The sequence below is a fragment of the Peromyscus maniculatus genome, chromosome 11 (assembly GCF_049852395.1).
Source record: "Peromyscus maniculatus bairdii isolate BWxNUB_F1_BW_parent chromosome 11, HU_Pman_BW_mat_3.1, whole genome shotgun sequence".
Classification (NCBI taxonomy): domain Eukaryota; kingdom Metazoa; phylum Chordata; class Mammalia; order Rodentia; family Cricetidae; genus Peromyscus; species Peromyscus maniculatus.
In genome coordinates this window covers 84,496,240-84,515,896 of record NC_134862.1, presented here as the reverse complement: position 1 = coordinate 84,515,896, position 19,657 = coordinate 84,496,240, and the positions used below count along the sequence as shown (strand labels likewise).

Genomic DNA, 19,657 nt, shown 5'->3' with positions numbered 1-19,657 from the left:
CATAGAGCCTAGGGATAGACGTATATCCACTACAGAAGAACTCTAGGCATTCTGCACCAAAGCTAGATGAATATTTTGTGTGGTTCCCAAATATACTATGAGTAAAAATATTTTAGGGGTTGGGAATGTAGCTCAGAGGTAGAGTGTATGGGTACCATGTATAAAGCCCCAGGTTCAATTCTCAGCGCGCGCGCGCGCACACACACACACACACACACACACACACGCACGCACGCACGCACGCACGCGCGCGCACACACACACACACACACACACACACACACACACACACACACACACAGAGCAATAGCAGCAGCAAGAGATCCCAAGTCTAATGACTGCCTCTTAGCTAACAGCACATAAAAGGCATCTGATAAAATGAGTCAGCACAATGCAGCTATTTTCCACCAAAAGCTGAAATGCAGTGGTATCTGTAAAAGTCTTTTCATTTCTAACTACAGTGGAAAGTAGCTTTCCCTAATGTATTAGCTCATTGTAAGTAGCCAGACACATGAAAATGTAGGTGATACTCTGTGTGCCAGTGTATCAGTGCTTAATGATTTGAGGCTTTGGTTTGTGTTTCTATGGCTTTTTTTTTTTTTAGAAGTTTGCACACCAAGTGGTGGGTTTCATTATGGTATTTTCATACATCTGTAGCATTATGTGAAGGCTTTTGCACATAGCTGCAGCAGTCATGTAAACAGAATGCAAGTTACTGGTTTGTCTATCACATCACTATCCAGACATTAGTGGCCAGGAAATAAGACTCTTGATATTTACCCAGGCATAGCCATCTCTCTGGACTGTCTATATGTCAGCCGGGTTCACATTTACCCTCAAACCCCCTAAACTTAGGGACTCCTAAACAAATTCTCAGGACACCGGGGTGGAGATGTCACATTCTGAACACCCGTCTCACCATTATATGCTCCTGTGGCAAAAAGAAATCCACTCTCATCAATAGCTGCACAGGTTAGTTCGATATTGAAGCCATGCGGGTCCAGAATCTGGTATATTTGGAGGCCAGTCTCAAGTTCCCATACCTACAGAAGAATAAAACAAGAGGAAAAAAAACCACAGGTATTCCATATATCTACCCTTCACTTCTGAGCAGAGTCCTTTTTACCATTTTCAAGCCAGTACTTGACACACCCAGCCAGCACCTTCCCCAGAACTCTGCCCTGAGTGCTGGCTTGCTCAAAGGCAAGCTGTGAAGGTTGACTCCTGTTATTAGGGACTGTGCCATCCCTGCGTGTGTCTGCTGAGCATCAGGTGGCTGAGGCGGCATCTGGTTGTAGTCCCATGGAAACTTCAGACAAAACTGAGGGCATGCTTCTGAAGGGATGCTAGCCCTCATCCCCTTCCCTTCCTCTCTCTCACTCCCTGACTACTAGCAGGTGAGGATCTTGTTCTAGCTCACATCCTACCACAAATGCATTGCCTCATCAAATGCCCCAAAGTAACTGGGCTAATCCACCATGCAACTGAAACCTCCAAAGCCACGCACCGAAGCAAATATTTCCTCCTTGTAAGTTGATTATCTCAGGTATATTGTCACAGTAATGGAAAAATTCCCTTCTTACTATAAGAGTGAAATGAAGGTGGCAGCAGGGTAGAAATACAGTAATTAACAGTGCTCAGTTGAGTCCTCAGTGACAGCAAGGGTCACGGGACAAAAGTGTGGCGAACAGCATACTATGTGGGCGAATTGTCAAGAAAGAGCTCCCTGGTCATTTTAGATAGTTCTCTGATATGAGACACAGTGACCGAGAAAGGGGTTGCAGTAAGAGTGAGACAGACCATCTATGAAACAGGCTGGCAGTACGGGGAAAAGTCCAGAAACATCATGGCTCGTCAGTCCCTCTCATTGACGCAGAGGATAGACCCGTAGAGCTATGAACTGCATCTCTCATACATTGGGGCTGCACCAAGTTCAGGTGTAAATGTTCTGGTCAGTGAGGCAGCTGTGAGCACTGGGGCTGCTGGGGGTGGGGCAGCACATCCTGCGGACCAGAGGTAGAGAGGTGTGCTTTTCTCCCAGGGAGCAGAAGGAAAGTTGGAACAGCCAGGCAAGAGGGGGTGGAAGCTGACGAAATGGCTCATGGCTGCATGCTGGCCACTGTCCGGGGAGTAGCAGAGGCATGATGCACACGAAGTAAGTCTGGCCCCAGAGACCACGTTCTCAGTCTCTGAGTGTTGTGTGTAGACAATGTCCTTAGAGGAGAGAGAGAGGGATGTGGGTCCCTGCATAAATGGGTCTTGAAGTTGCCCATCTCCGAGTCTGAACTACAATCCCTCTTCATCTAATAGTGTAGAAAGATTCCTTTAGACACTTCTCTCCATCTTCTATTGGCAAAGATAAGACAGACTATGCTTAAGAGCACGTTATTATGTGAATGCAGGGCAGGGTTTATTTTAGTCTATTTTATTTGTAGCAGCAAAAAATAAAAAGTCCTCTGATAATTAACCAAGTTCAGGGGATTCAAACTTGAGAAAATATCCAGCAGCTGACCACAGAAGGTTAAAATATGAGGAATTTGATGGTTTCCCAGAGGGATGCTGTCTACAGGTCCATAGGCCTCTGCTTAGTGCATTCATGAACTAACAGGATGGAAACGCCCCCAGGTATCACTGGTAGATGGGTTTCAGTGGTTGTAACGACAAGCATAGTTAACATGCCTAAGTTCTATGCCACTCAACATAGCAGTGGGCATGGCTAGAGCACAGCCCAAGGCCATGGCTGCTCACAGTCAGACTCAGGCTCATATCCCACCTTTATGAGGCAGGTCACTAACTCTGAGCCCTTTCTTCGCCATCTCTAGAAGAGAAGCCTTTGTCTATCTGCAATGATCTTGCATGAGATTTAATGGAGATCATAGACTTCATGGTCTTGGTACATAACCTGCACCAGTAAGAGTTACAGTGCATGCCTATAAATGCCTTTCCGTTCCCTCTTAGCATACAACCTCTAGTGAAATTTAAATACAGGCTAGTTCTTTATCCTTAATACATTTCTTTTTATAATGTCTATTTGGCTTGCAATTGAGCCTAAAGACCTGAGTTTGATCCATGAAACCCACATGGTAGAAAGAGGGAATCAACACCTACAAGTTGTCCTCTGGTCTCCACAGACACACACTCCTTTCTATACAAAATAAATATATAAATGTAATGTTGTTAAATTTTCTATAAGAAGATAATATTTTACATACTCTGCCTTTTCCTGTCTATGGAGTCATTACACGCTTACCTTGATTATAGACTCTGAGCAGATAGTGAGCACCTGGTGGAAGTATTTGTTGTAAAGCATGACATTGATTTCTCGTTCGTGAGTGTGAGGAACCTGCTTTGTGTCCTGTATCATCCTGGTCAAAGGATACATATCTATAACACTCGATCCTGGAAAGGAAGAAAAGTAGGAAGTATGTCACAAAGCTGGGTTGATGACACATCCTTGTAATCCCACACTTTAGAGATTGAAACGGAAAGATCATGGGTCCTGGGCCAACCTGGGCTGCATAGAAACATCATATCTTAAAAAAATGTAATGAAGTAGAAAAAAATCAAAAAAATTCGCAAAAGCATCTCATCCCTAAATTGTCATTATCAGAAGTCTGGAATTTCACAGAAGATTTGATCCAACCAACTAGGTTTGGAGCCAGCTGGCCAGTGAGATTAGAGTATAAAAGATCTGGGCCTTAGCATTTAATAAGGTGAGAATACTGTTGCCTACTCTAGAACATTTCTGACAAGTACTGCAAATGTGATTTACCCAGGGGAAAGCATTCATGGGAGACTTCATTATTCTTCAAACACAGGTCATTTTGACCTCGTTTTCCTCGTTTTTATTGTCTGCTCCCTGTTCCCTACTGTGTGCCTCTCCAATGTGTGCATGTCGATGATGCTGTCCACCAGCCTTCTGCTTGTACTGGTGATTGAAATTGAGTCAGAGAGTTCTTCATGCCAACAAATGATAACACATGCTGTGAACATGGTCTGATTAAATATAATGAATGAGAATGATTGCAGGTCAGTGATTGCAACATCAGTAGTAAAAGTAATTTCCAAATCACCATAATAAAAGATGTAGTTAGCATAGCCAGGGCATTTTCCTATGGGTGGGACTTAAATCACAAAATGAGAATCTGTGTGCTTTAGTTTTGTGTAATATCTAGAAATACTGGTAAACATATCAAAACATTCTGTAGTTCATTTTTATTTACTTATTTATTTTCTCCAAGACAAGGTTTCTATGTGTAGCCCTGGCTTTCTTAGAACTCATTCTGTTCTAAGACCAGAACTGTCCTCGAACTCAGAGATCCACCTGACTCTGTTTCCCCAAGTGTTGGGATTAAAGGCCTGTGCCACCACAGCTCAGCACATTCTGTAGTTGAAACAAAAACCGAAGTTCTAAGAATAGGAGACTTCTTCCAGCTTTATTGATGTGGACATCCACTTGCCACTGTGGACACTGCAGTGACTTTGTCAAATTATTCCACAGAAGCTCTCAAAGTCATAGCAGCTGTTACTAAGGTGTTTTGATTCTGTGATACAGCCTGTTCATGTGTAAAGGACTCAGATGGCTCATCAGGTAATGCTACTCAGTCCAAAGACCACTGCTGGGAAATATGATGGATGGGCATCAGGCTCTCAAAGGCACACAGGGAGCTTCTCCATAAGTCCTTAAACACGATACTAATTGTCAACATAGCTGGATTTGCAGGGGAAGAGCTGACACTCTTCTACCCTTTTGGCTAGTTATATTATAGTAATGGAAATAATGTACGGAAAAGAACAAATGAGGATTCAGGAGTCTGTTTCAGCATCTTAGTAGTTAGTTCAACTGTCTGAGGTTTGGCTTGGCTGTTTATAAAACTTCAGTGAACAATTCTTGCCTCCAAGGGTGACTATGCAGATGAAATGAAAAGTGAAAAGGGCAGCAGATAGTTGTCATCATCACCAGCGTATTGATGGCACTGGCAGGAAGAATGTGTTCCACCAAGAATGGAGTGCAGTGTTGCTGCCCACGTGGCTCATAAAACTACCCTACCTGATGTCACTTGAGCCTAAGCACAAATTAATGCACTGGATGAAATCCTGATGTCAAGCTGATGACTGTGCTTTTCAAAATAATTTATTTTATGTGCATTGCCTACATGTGTGTCTGAGTGAGGATGTGAGGGCTGTACTTTTAATGATCGGGCAATATACAGAGCTCAGGACTTTTGTAAATAGGAACACCACCAAAAGTGTATAAAAGTGGACAGAATTCTTGGCTTTTCTATTCTCCTTCTTCTTCATTGTCTGGGTATTTTAGCCCTTCCTTACTCTGATGATAATTGGGATGGAAATTGAACCCAATAATCAAGCGGGCAAGTTTGGGTATTAAGAGGTGACATTTGTGTATAGTCATTAAAATATTCATTTCAGAGGAGGTCAGATAGAGGACAGGCATTCACAACTGAAGCTAAGTTCTATTTTATAGGGTGGAAAATTATTTATTGAGCATGAAGTGATGGTTCTCTTCTAACCCAGGAAAAATAAACAACACAAAATTAAAAATAATTACGTTCTCTAACAGAGACAGCACCAATCACTTCTTTGCCTTAATTAATCCCCCAGGAACTCAGAGCAGGTGGTCAGTGGTAATATGCTTAGGAAAGGCAATTCTGGCTTAGTGTTCCAGAGGGCAGAGCTGCTATTAATATAACCATTTATCTCCTAAATGCTGAAAACTGTATATGTGAACAGTAGCCAACCCACATGCTTAACAAGGTTCTTTGTCTTTTTAGTGTATCTGTCAAAGAGAGAGGGGGAGGGGGAGAGAAACAAAAACCCATAAAACAATTTGGCAACCAATGCATTGTATTTAGGACCTATCTTCCTGGGTTCTGGCCTCTCTCTCTACTGCATTTTGTCTGGAAGAAAAGGCAGTTGAGAAGGTCTGTACCCATCTTACAGAGTGACCAACTTATTACCAGAACTGTCTTGCATCAGAAAACAAGTTCATGCTGGTGCATGCTAGGATCACCACCCTTTGAAAGTACCCATTTATTGCATCCAAGAAGCAAACCAGAGCCCTAGACATAGTGGCAGCTTTCTCATCCCTTTTTGCCTCACTTGGGCTCATCATCTTATAGAACTGACCTGGTATTTTCATAAAAAAGAGGTTGCATATTTCACCAACTCACATATGATAAGAAATTGAAATAAGTATTTATATTGTCATAAACCATGGTTAGTAATTTTCTTTCTTTGTGTGTGTTTTCATAGTAAATGCTCAAGAGCTATCTTTTTTTAAATGTAAAAGACATGAAATTAATTTATCATGCTTTAGGTACACATACCTGTAATGAGCATGCCATGGTTGGCATCATACACCATAGAATAAATCTGCATGTCTCCTGGCCCTCCTTGACTGTCATGGAAGACTTGCAATACTGATAGAGTCTGTATATCCCACACCCGGAAGACCTGGGAAATGAGCAGAATTCACCAATTTATACACCATTGTTCTCACTTGGTACAGTTAAGTCTTCAAGTGAATTATCATCTTATAAACTTGCAGTGAAATGTGATTTACATTGTGAGCACACAGGAGCTCTGTTTCAACTTGTCTCTTAGTTCCAATGTTGTTTATCAACATGAGTAACTGGCTGCAAAGCGTCAGTCACTAGATTTTCCTCCATTATTCAAGATGCCCAGGAAACAGAACTAATCAAGGTGTCTATTAAGAGATGAATGGACAAAGAAAATGTGCTACATATATACAACAGAACTTTGTACCACCATCAAGAAAAATGAAGTTATGATAATCACAAGAAAATAGATGCAACTGGAAATACGTTAAGTGAAATAAGCCAGACTCAAAAAGAAAAAGTACTTCATATCTCCTCTTATACGGAAACTAGACTTTAAATTGAGAATGCGTATTTATGTATGCAAGTCATCAAACAAGAAAGGAGATCATGAGGGAAGAGGAAGAAATGTTAAGGGAAGTTGGAATTAGAGAAAATAACTGAAGGGAAGGCTGTCTGAAGATAAGGAACCAGCCGTGGGGACAGAATGGTAGAAATAAATGAGACAAAAATATAATGACACAGATGCATAAAGATGCCATTCTTAGGTGTTTGTAATATGCTAGTGCCTTTGAGAGGAAAGAGCAGTGATACTGAGGAGATTTTATGAGAGCTTGCTGTTCCAAGCACAGGCTGGCAGTGTTTGAGCAAAGGTGTTGGTGTCAAAGCTTGGGAGAGCCTACCTAAAGTCAGTCAGCCCTGGGGAGGCTTAGGAAGAAAACAAGGACAAACCGTTTCAGAAAGAGGCTGCATTGGTATAAGGGACAAGCATACAAGATTTCCACTTTCACTAAACAAGTCTTGGGGTGACAGAATGGAATATTTACAAGTCATAATTAAATCTTGCATATGCACAAGTAAACATAAATTACAAAAAAAATTCACAGTCTTGTAGCAGTAAGAGTTAAAATGCTGATTTTTTTCAAACAAATTGGGAGTGTAAGAATTAAACAAAAGGATCATTTTGGCATTGGGAAAAACACTAAATTATGAAGTTGATTAACTTTGAGAATAAGGTGCGGGGAGAAGCTAAAGTCGATAGCCACAAAACATTATAGAAAAGGACAAGAGAAGGCTTTGGCCAAAACCCTCTGTAAGGAACAACTAATAAGTAATAATAAAGGAAATTGAAAATTTGAGCATTCTGTTCACCAAGGGGTGCATGCTCAGATTCAGCAATGGCTTCTGGCTTTTCTTCTGGCAAGCTTCATGTCAGTTGCTATAGCCAAAGGTATTAATACTTCTTCCCCGCCCCCCCCCCCACTTTGATGAGTGTTTGTCATAAAATGAGTAGAGTGAAATATCTGAGTTTTAGGAGTTGGTGTCATATTCATAGACAAGAGAACATCCTAGTCTGAAAAGGTGCAACACTAACAAGATATTCATAATCCATGAACACACAGTGACTGGGGAACTGGGAGAGGCACTTCACTCAAGTGTAATGACCAATGAAAGTGCTATCAATATCTCTGCTGCTGACTACAGCAAAGCTCAAATGGATAATAGGGAAGAGATGTGTCATTATGTTGCACCATAAGTACTCTTTAAATGGAAACATGAAAATCGAGACATAGTGAAAACATCATCATTACAGCCCATCTTTAGAAACAGTGTCATTTAGATGGAGTGAGCAATTTAGGAACAGATTAGTCTATCATATATTAAGGGAGTTTGGGATTTGACCTGCCCTTCTAAACTTTACCCAATGGCCACAAGAAGTTAATTTCTGAACCAAATGGTGCTGACTCAATGGATTACATGATTTTACATTGCAAGGAGCCTGGACATGTGTGAGGTGATGAAACCCCTTTGAGACTCATCATCATGGACAGAACCATTTGAGAACTGGGGTATGTGTAAATTAAGTACAAATGGATTATGTACAGCTGTACTACAAATGGATGGTAAGTATTTGACATTGTCCTTATAGGGAATTCAATGCAAAATGTGCTTATTTAGTTGTTACCAGTAAGTTGATATATATATCAATGTGGAACAAGACTTGCTAATTTTGTTGTCTTGTTCTCACATTTTTTCCCTCTTTGTGATAATTGGCAAGTAAAAAAATGAGGTGAAGATATCAGCACACACATCATTTAAACATCAAATACTTGTGGGAGAGGCTCATAAATCCCCACTCCTAGCAGAGAATCTGACAGTTGGGCTTTTAGGAGAGGGAGTGAGTGAGTTTTTTGTTTTGTTTTGTTTTGTCTTAAGGGTGTATCCCTGGTAGGTCAACCAGGCTCTAGTGGTTATATACTTTAATATATTATTATTCAGTAGATTATTCAGATTATAGAGATTCAGTAGATTATTAAGAAAGAAAAACAAGAAAGGAAGAGAGAGAGAGAGAGAGAGAGAGAAAGAAAGAAAGAAAGAAAGAAAGAAAGAAAGAAAGAAAGAAAGAAAGAAAGAAAGAAAAAGGAAGGAAGAAAGGAAGAAAGAAAGTGGTTATATACTCTAGGAGTATATGGTCAGCACAGGCTGAACTCAGTAGATTATTAAGAAAGAAAAACAAGAAAAAGAAAGAAAGAAAGAAAGGAAGAAAGAAAGAAAGAAAGAAAGGAAGAAAGAAAGAAAGAAAGAAAGAAAGAAAGAAAGAAAGAAAGAAAGAAAGAAAGAAAGAAAGAAAGAAAGAAAGAAAGGAGAAAGTTGGGAGGGAGGAGGTAGCAGTGAATCTCAGAGGTGATACATGAAATTGTTATTATAACTAACCATCCTTATTGGACTATTCTTCCTAAAACTTTCAAATAAATTGTATTCAATCAAACAAATAAGTTTTTTTCAAATGTATTGCGAATATTCAAGATTCTCATTTCTGACATTTATAACTTATTTTTTCTTTCTGTATTACTTTAGCCAGAATATTTAAATCAGTTTCATACCAAAGAAAAACATGGAAGTCCTTGTTTTTTTCTTTCCTTAATGATGATGATCTTATCTAGATTGGGAGCCTCTGGTCTTTTACTACAGAGGAAAATACCGTCTTTCTTCCCAATATGAAGTTTTATACCTGTCTTTCAACATGTCCTGTCTCATGCTGTGGTCAAAAGGAACAGTGCAATGGCTGTTCTTCTCTATACTGACATCATTTTTCTCAGTGACATCATTTTTCTCAGCAGCCATCAGTTACTCCAGAGAAAAATGATGCACGTATGTATGCATGTAAGTGTGTATGTGTGCATGTGTGCATGTGTGTATGCAGACATGTGCTAGGCCTCCCTCTAGTTGACTTGAAGAGCAGCTTCCTTTTGGTTCTACTGTTTTCTTCTTGTTACCTTTGCGGAGGAAAGGCTGATGACATGTTGCTCTTTCTCGTTGCTTACGATCTCTGTGATGCTGAACATGTGCCCCACCAGCTTCCCAACTGGTTTAGTGCTGATATTGGGGTGCCACAGCCGGAGGACTTTATCATCTCCTAGAAAGGACAACAGTGACAGAGGCCTTGCATTCTCAAGTGCTCAAAAGTTAAAAAGTCTCCACATTTTTATTGCTGTTGCTGTAATAAAAACACCTTGGCCAAAAGTAACTTAGGAGAGAAAGGGTTCATTTTAACTCATGATTTCAGGTTCCAGACCATCACAGCAGGAGTGTAAAGGCAGCAGGAATTTAAAACAAGCAGTCACAACACACCCACCATCAAGAGCAGAGAAAAATGAATGCATGCCTGCTTATTGCTCATATAGCAGTCTCTACTCTTCACAGTAGGGAATGATGTGACTCACTTTCAGGCTGGATTTTTCCGCATCAATGAACATAACCAAGACAATCATCATAGGCATGCCCACAGGCCAATGGGAACTAGATAGCCCCTCACTGAGATCTTCTCATTCTAGGCTGTGGCAACTGGACGATAAAAATTCACCATCACAGAAAGCATCTCTCATTCAGTGAGATTCAGTAGATTATTAAGAAAGAAAAACAAGAAAGGAAGAGAGAGAGAGAGAGAGAGAGAGAGAGAGAGAGAGAGAGAGAGAGAGAGAGAGAGAAAGAAAGAGAGAAAGAAAGACAGACAATCCTTGTCTTTTTTCTAGCAAACCACAGCCCACAGCTCCCCAGAGGCATTTCGTCTGTGACTGACTTGTAAGGCATTAGCCTTGTTTTGGATCTGTCTGTGATGAACGTATCTTCACATACAAATGTGAATTCCCATAAATATTTCATGAGTACTTTTCTTGATTTAATACTTCCCTACTCTGTCATGCATTAATACATTATTTATACTTTATTTACTTCCAAAACATATTTCAGGCAGCTGGCCTTTTGTTTTTACAGCCTTAAATTATGCAAACATTGTAATAATAAAAGAAATCAAGGGAAGAGGCAAACTGCTCATAATATCCAGCATGAACAAATCATCCGCCTTATATTTTTCCGTTTTCCTTTTTCCTGCAGCAGAACCACAAGCACAAGAAGACATTTATATGTAACTACTATCATGGCATAGATTTTGTCTTTCAATTGCTAAAATAATCTGGATACATAGTAAAACAGTATAGAAGGGTGACATTTTTGTAAAACAAACAAACAAATAAATAAATAAATAAATAAATAAATAAATAAATAAATAAATAAATAAAACTTTCTTCCAGCCTGCCTCCTTATACTCCAATTTCTAGTTCCATTCCCTACAGGAAATCACTTGTTAACATCTTTTTTGCAGTTTATTGTGTGTGTGTGTGTGTGTGTGTGTGTGTGTGTGTGTGTGTGTGTGTGTGTAAGAGAGAGAGAGAGAGAGAGAGAGAGAGAGAGAGAGAATATGAATGAATGGCAGAGGTCAAGTTCAGGTATCTTCCGCAAGTGTGCTACATCTTGTTTTTTGAGGCAGGGTCTCTCACTGAGCCTGGAGAGCATTGCCTGACACTGTAACTGCATGTGTTTGTAGTATGTGTTATAACACTTTCAACACTTTTATACAGTATATGATAGTTAGATCAGGATAATACCTTTTATCCCAGAAATGTGTTTCTCTGTGATGGGAACATTGTAAAATCCTGTCTACTAGGTATGGTGAATTAGTCAATTGATTGCTTCAACCACAGTTATCCTGTCATTAAACTGCAGAATGTTGGAAGGAATTCCTTCTTCCCAACTGTGTGCTTCTAACCATCCACCATCTCTTCGAATCCCTCCCTCCCCTACCCCCTGCCCGGGCTCTGGTAACTGCTATACTACTTTCTTCTTCAAGATCGACTTAAGATCACATAGAAAGAGAACATGTAGTATTTGTCTTTCTGTGTGTGCCTTATATCATCAGCATGATGTCCATGTTGCAAGAATTGATGGAATACCATTGCTTTTTCATAGTTGAATACCTTTCCGTTGATAGTTCATAATTTCTTAACCATCATCTATGACATACTGTTCTCTGACTTTGCATTTTCTGTTTTATTTTATTCAGCAATGCTGTAAGGAACAGCCCATTTGTGTGTTCACTTTTGTTTCTTAGATTAGTTGCCAACAGTGAGTTTCCAAAAGTGGAAACATTATGTTAAGTCATGTTTATGTCTTTAAGACACATTGCCAAGTTGCTTTCCAAAATGCTTCTACCAACCATAAGGACATTGGCTTTATCAGCCTGACCATCATGAGGACGCTGTGATTTAAAGTATTTAATGCAGCTGAAATGATACTTCATTTTGCTTTGCATGAGTGCTGGGGAGCAAATCCAGGTGCCCTTGCTTCTGCAGCAAGCACTCTTACATGGAGCCATTCCCCAAACCTCTTCTTTCCGCTTTCTGATATATTATTCCAAACCCATCCTATCTAAATCACTAAGCTGAATAATTTAATACTTTAAATCATTTAATCCTGGGGAGCTTGTTTCTTGTAATACAAGGATGTTGGATCATATAATTTCTTGACTATTATCTTGAAATTCTGTAATATTTTTATGATTCAGCTTCCAGGATGACATTTAATGAATTATCTGTGAAATAGAAAATCCAATATCTTAAAAAAAATCTATATTTTAAAAATCATTGCACAACTTACTTTTTTTAAAAAACATAAATAAATTATAGCTGTGCATTTGTGCAAATAATAAAGGCTGCTTATAACAAATAAATTCCATATACATATGACACAAATAATGAAAATATCTTTCTTCTTAGTCATTTTAAATCTTGACTCTTGTAGTTCATTCACTAAAAGTTAGTACCTGACCACACCTAAGTGCTAGGAGTCTGGGGAAGATAGCCCAAGATGAGAAGTTGTGCATGTGGAGCAAAGCTAGCCAGATTCTGCATACATGTGTGTGTGTGTGTGTGTGTGTGTGTGTGTGTGTGTGTGTGTGTGTGTGTGTCTGTGTGTGAGATCTATAAGTGTATGCTTGTGTGCTTGTGTTTTCACAGTATGGGTGCACACAAGCCTCTGGGTGCTTGAGGAAGTCAGAGGAGAACCTTTGGGTGCCATGCTCTCCTTTTTACCTTCTAATCAGGTTCTCATAACCAAGGGACAGTTATACATAAATCCTAAATTTAACTTATCTATTTTGCTTAATCTGCTAGCATGCATTTTGCCACCCACAGGACCGACTTGCCTTTATATGCTAGATACTTTTGTATAAGTAGACAGATCCCTGATAAAAAAAGGCCAGTTATGTACAAGGTACAACTGGGTGACTTGGAAGCTAGATATTCATAGGTTAGCCAAATGTGATAGATTCAGATGCTCCAATAATTCTATTATCTTGTTGGACCCCAAGGAAAAGGACTGTAGTATTTTCTCTACCCTTTTCATTCTCTCCCAATCCATTCTTCAAGGATATACCAGAATATCTCCATAGTTAAAAACAAAACAAAACAAGACTGAGTGCCCTGTCAATATACAATCCCTCTTCATAAATCATTCGCTATTAATTTATAATAAATAATCTAGTAGGCTCCTCTTTGAGGCAAAATTCTCTTCTGACTTACAGTGGTGTCCTACCAGGTAACACACAGGGAGAGCTCATCAAGTAGTTATTGGGCTGCTCACATTGGTTGCTATGAGGAGTCACAGCTCAGAGGTTGAACTGCCAAGGGATAAGGGTGGGGAGGACATGCATCTCCTGAGAATGGACCCTTGGTTGATTGTTTGTCTAGTCCCTTTGTGAAGGTCAATTACATCATTTAGGTGCTCACATATTGGTGTAGTATGAGAAGGCTGAAAAATGAGGACTCAGATGGCTCTTACTTGCTGGGGACTAGATTGTGCCCTCTCAATCTGGTTGAGGCCATAAGCATCAATGTGTGGGTGCTTGGGGATAAGGCCTTGGGGAGATAGTTAACTTTAAATAAGGTCATAAGGATGGCGTCCTCATAAGAAAAGGAGTCAGGTAGCTTGCTTCTCATCTCCCTACCACATGAGGAGGCCATCTACACAGCACAAAGAAAACCCTTATTAGGAGGTGACCATGTTGAAGCTTTGGTCTTGGACCCGAAGCCTCCAGAACTATAAGATAATGAAATTTTGTAGTCTAAGTTATTTAATGTATGGTATTTTGTTTTGATAGCTCAATTATTAATGCAGTAACACATTATTTGAAGGTAGATAACCAGGAATTTCTTAAATTTAAATATTAAGAGCAAGAATGAAACTTTCCTGAGAAATTATTACCTGCATGGAAATTTGCTAGATTTTTGAGGATACAAAGATTCTAAATATCATTCTTCCCTAATATCTACTTAAAATTATAAAATTTGTATTTATTTATTTTGCATGTACATGTGTGTATGTGGGGTGGGGTATGGGTGTACCACATACCCTATGTGTTGTGTTGTGGTCAGAGGACAACTTGTAAGAATTGGTTCCCACCTTCCATTATGTGGGTCCCAGGGGTTGAACTCAGGTTTGGCAGGCTTGGAAGCAAGTGCCTTTACCTAATGAGCCATCCGACCCAAAGTCATGTGCTTTTGGACTGAATTCTGGATTCCTCTCTGTGCTTCCCCTAGTCTCCTTTCCTGGTCCCTGATGAAGGTAAGAGGTCTTTTTCCATGCTCCCCAGGCCTCAGCCTTCTGCAGCACTCGCCCTATAATTAGACCTGTCTGTCTGTTGTTTGTGTGATGAGCCTTGGATTGATCATTTGTGGTGATTCTTGACAAATAACAGGTACACAGTTGTTGCTTGCTGAGTGAGTACTCTGAAGTGTTTCAATCTGAAATCTGGTATATCACTTATTAGCTCTATAACCAAGTTTCTGGCTCTACTAGTTCAATGAACTCGTACTATAGTTTCCTTGTGAGAATAAACAAGTTCACACATATCTACCTGAACAGATCCTGACTGTTCACTGGACGATACAACCACTAGTATGATTATTCTAAGTCCCTGCTTTGTATAATGCATTCTACAAAATGTTTGGAGAGTTTGGAAGAAGCTTCTAACGGACACGTAAAGTATGGTTCCTGATGTGAAGTGTTTATAATCTAATACAGCCTTAAGGCAAGCGTGAACTATTTAGAGAGAAAGTATTCATAGACAAGTTCAAATACAAATAATGAAATCATAATATTAAATATAATGTATTATATATACCATTTATATTATAAATTGTGGTTCATAAGTTGTTGATTCCCTGTTGTGTTACTCATTCTCTTTCCTCTCTCCTCTCTCTCTCTCTCTCTCTCTCTCTCTCTCTCTCTCTCTCTCTCTCGTTCCCCTTTTCTAAGGCAGGATTTAAATAAAGCTATTCATCAAAGGCAGACTTTTCTTTCTTTTAGCAAACTCCTCTTGGATGTGCGTCACTCAGTTCCAGCACATCACTTTTGATGAAATGAGCTGGCTCAGATCACAGAGGATAGTGTGGGAGAGCTCCCTGATGCACAGGATCACAGTGGTCCAGAAAAGAGAAAACAAGGCTGAAGGCAAAGACAGTTGATTCACCCTCAGCTCCACCAGCTGACTAAGCTGCACAGCTTGTGGCCAAGAGTTGTCTTTGTTTCCTCCTGTGTAAAATGATGATCTTAAAGATTCAGTTCAGCCCAATTTTATGAGTGTGAGTGAGCTCTGGGAAGGCAAGGTTACTTTGGTGAGAGTAGAGAGCAAGCTAACATTGTTATAGCAACAAGGAAGCCTTCAGGGGTTTGGTCACATGCTTCAAAGTAATAATTCCAATAATTCAGTTATTTCTCCCTCTTTGCCTTTCACCAGCAACAGCCAAGAAGTATGATATTACTAGGCATGTTCAGAAATCTGTCCCTCTGGCCCACACATAATGATAACACTGATGGTGACATCCCTGAAGTGGGTGTTACTACTCCCAGGGGAGTTGAAGCTTTCCATGAAGAAGAGCACAGCAGAGAACTTCTGCCTGAGTCACCAACAGTGCATGCTGTACATGTAGCAAGGCTTACGGCGGAGTCACCAGTCAACAAGAGTATTGCCCTGGGGCAATGTTTGCAGTTATTGAGATATTCGCAGTTATTGAGAATTTGAACTTTTTTACTAATAGAGTCTTCATTAATGACAACAATTCAGACGATTATACATGGTGAGAAGTATTAGTTGTTCATTGATCACACTGTAACACATTCGTTTGTTTTCATGCCAGCCTCTTAACCGGGATTTTGCCTGTGTGCACTGTGGAGAAACAGTCTTCCTTGTCTTCCTTCAGAGCAGGCTCTACTGCTTCTGTAGATGCCAACAGAGTCCTCATACAGTGTGTGATGCCACCAGAATGAGCAGAAAGGCCATGTGAGGCCACAAGATCCTGAGCTCTTGAGATAGACAGTGCTCCACTTATTCCTGCATTAGATTCATCACCATCGTTTCTTGACTCAGACTCTGCTTTGCATTAGAGCTGACTGGAATTGTCTTACTTCTGTTATTAGATTTTGAATTCTTGAAGGTTAGGATCACAGTCTGATGGGTCGGTCCCTAGCTCCTTGTCCTTAACAGTTGCATAAAGATATTTGTTGATTGTATCATGGGAAAAAAAATTCGTGTAGTGCTCCCGAGTTATCATAGGTGGGAGACCTGTTTTATTTTTTTTTCATTTTCCTTTATTAAGACATTTTTTACTCACTCCACATACTATCCACAGATCCCCTTTCCTCCCTCTTCCCACCCCAGCCCTCTTTCCCAAGCCACCCTGCATCCCCACATCCCCCAAATCAAGGTCTCCCATGGGGAGTCAGCAGAGCCTAGCATACTAAGCCTAGGCAGGTCCAAGCCCCTTCCCACTGCGCCAAGGCTGTGCAAGGTGTCACACCACAGGCACCGGATTCCAGAAGCCTGCCCATAGACCAGGGACAGATCCCAATCTCCCTGCCTGGGTGCCCCCCAAACAGTTCGAGCCAAACAACTGCCTCTGTATCCAGAGGGCCTAGTCTAGTCCCATGGGGGCTCCACACCCACCAGTCCACAGTTCATGGGCTCCCACTAGTATGGCCGGTCATCTCTGCATTTCCTCCCATCATGATCTTGACATCCCTTGCCTGCAGTATCTCTCCTCTCTCTCATCAATTGGATTCCCAGAGCTCAGCCTGGCCGTGGATCTCTGCATCTGCCTCCATCAGTCACTGGACAAAGGCTCTATGATGACAGCTAGGTCATTTGCTAGGCTGGTCACCAGAGTAGACCAGTCCAGGCACCCTCTGGACCACTGCCAGCAGACCAAGGTGGGGTCAACCTTGTGGATTCCTGAGAGCCTCCCCAGAATCCTGCCTCTTTCTATTCCCATGATGTCCTCATCTATCATGGAGACCTGGGTTTTTATGCTCAGAACATCCAAATGAGGTGCTTAATTCTTAAAATAATAAATGAAGATAGTATTGTGTTAAAAAAATTGTGGTAGTCAATAAATAATGCTTAGAAAATATAAAGGTTTTTTTTTGTTATTGTTGTTGGTTTTTGTAAGTTCCCAGTCATGAGTTCTTTTTTGTTGTTGTTTGTTTTGTTAGATTGATTTTTGAGCCAGATTTCTCTGTGTAGCCTGGGCTATCATGGAATTTGCTCTGTAGACCAGGCTGGCCTCGAACTCATGGAGCTCCACCTGCCTCTGCCTCTCGGATTAAAGGTGTGCGCCACCACCAACCCGTAAACACCCAGTCTTGGGGGGGGGGGTATTTGTTTGTTTTGCGTGTTGTTTGTTTGTTTCCTGAAGAGCTTCTGTTTTTCCCAAGCTCATCAAGTGTCCTAGTACACTCAACACAGGCAGCTGTGGGGAGCAAAACAGCCCTTGTACGTGTGGAGTCAGCAGCAGCACATACAGTGTAGAGGCTCACAGCTGAGCCACTCATCAACAAGGGTATTGTCCCAAGGAGGGGATGTTCTCTACCATTAGAGTCTCCACATCTGGGGGAAATTCATTAAGTCATGCATGCTGGAAAGCGCTAGCTGCTTGTCAGTCATACTGCTTGACATTTGCTGGTTTTCATGAGAGCTCAACCCCCCTAATTTGTCGTATTTCTGAGCTGTAGTTGAGGATTTTATACTATGAATAACACTGAGGTTAATGGTGTCAATGCCTTTATCTACAACACTAAAATCATGTGATTCCTGGAACTTTCCCAAAATATTTTTCCCTAGAATTGATTACAAAGCTAAGCTTACAAAGAATTCTAAAACTGATCTCCATAAAGTTTTGCTTTCTTTTTGGTGTGAGCACAAAGAGGTGGTTAAGATTAATGTGTCATTCATGTTTTAGAAGTCAGCTCCTTTCGCAAGCTACTTGAATACTGCTCAGTCAAGGGTTTGTGCTTGATAGGATGCAAGGCTAATATTTTTATCTGGCTGCAGACATGCCTTGATGGGACAGAATCTAGTCTGATTCTTAGACATTGCTTTAGTTTGGATCTGGAATGTTCCTCTTGAGGGCAGTTTGTACTGCTATTGAGAACTGGTGAACGCTTTGGGAGGAGGGGCTGAGTAGGAAGAAATGAGGTCATTAAGGGAATGCCTTTGGAAGAGATACTGGGAACATGGTCCTTCCTGTTTCTCTCTGCTTCATAGTAAACTGGATACTTCTACCTCTTCATAGGCCTACAGTAACAGAGCCAAATCACCAGGGACTGAAACTTCTGAAAGCATGAGCTGAAATAAAACTTCCTTCTGTTTTAACTAATCTCTTTGGGTATTTTGTCAGTTAATGGAATTCAGATGAACACTGTATGCTCAACGGGGCCATCTACCAGACAATGTGATTGTTGCTGGAGCCCCTCCATTTCCTTGTGGCTTGTCGTCTAGGCTTGGAAGTACACCCATTTCTACCAAAGATGAGAAGCTGAGACAGTTACCAACTCAGGAAGAGGCTACAGAGGTTAAGAAGTCATGACGCAATTTTCTTTCTAGAAAGTACCTAGGTCTAGCATTTGTTCCTGTGTGTGATGTAGGCCTCAGCAGGGGCCCCTTTAGTGGCCCTTGTAATGAGACAATGGTTGAGAGAATCAGATTCCTGTGTCTTCTTAGAATCACCACTAAGTGTCAGGGAGCATGCTTCTGGTTCACACGCTGGTCTGCAGACATCTCCTCTGTGTGTCTTGCTTTCTTTTTTTAAATGCCTTTAGTTGAATTGTCACAATGTTGGAGCCACAGATTCTTTGATCTATATAAAAGCTTTATTCTATACAAAGATATATATATATATATAATCTCCAGTAATATTTGGTAACAAACTGAGTTCCAGAGTTTACAAGGACATTCCCTCAGAATGTCTTTGAAAACTGTAACAACAGTATTTTAGATCAGAGGGCTCTTGGAATGCTTACAGTTCAAATTCCTGATTTTGCCAGATAGGGAAAATAACAGAGAAAGAGCAAATGATTGTTGAAAATTATACTAGTTACTGCTGGCCTGGCTATCACTAAACCTAGCTCTTCTAACTATTTTGTTGGGTTTTCTGTCCAATAGAACACTCTGTAATTTTTTAAAAGTAGTATATGAATAATAAGCTAATTTTAAAAAAGTATTTTGGAAGGCTAAAAGTGGAATATAAATTTAAATATAAAATACACAGTGAACTTGAGAAAAATGAGCTTTTACCTTTTCAATGATTTCCAAGCACTGAAATAAGAATGTCTTAGGGTTTCATTGCTGTGAAGAGACACCATGACCATGGCAACTGTCATAAATGAAAGCATTTAATTGGGGCTGGCTT

The 19,657-nt window shown here is 40.4% G+C and overlaps 1 protein-coding gene across 2 annotated transcripts in view; it reads right to left on the bottom strand.

The window, feature by feature from the left end:
• Wdr64 (WD repeat domain 64) overlaps positions 1-19,657 on the bottom strand; it is a 104,447-nt gene that overhangs the window by 47,721 nt on the left and 37,069 nt on the right. For both annotated transcript variants that reach the window (XR_013043415.1, XM_042258656.2), the window contains exons 10-13: positions 9,857-9,996; positions 6,348-6,474; positions 3,251-3,399; positions 920-1,043 (exon numbers count right to left, since the gene is read on the bottom strand). Coding sequence is in view for 1 of the 2 variants with exons in the window: in XM_042258656.2 (XP_042114590.2) it covers positions 920-1,043; positions 3,251-3,399; positions 6,348-6,474; positions 9,857-9,996 (540 nt within the window). In the remaining variant the exon portion in view is untranslated. The remainder of the gene's footprint in view (positions 1-919; positions 1,044-3,250; positions 3,400-6,347; positions 6,475-9,856; positions 9,997-19,657) is intronic.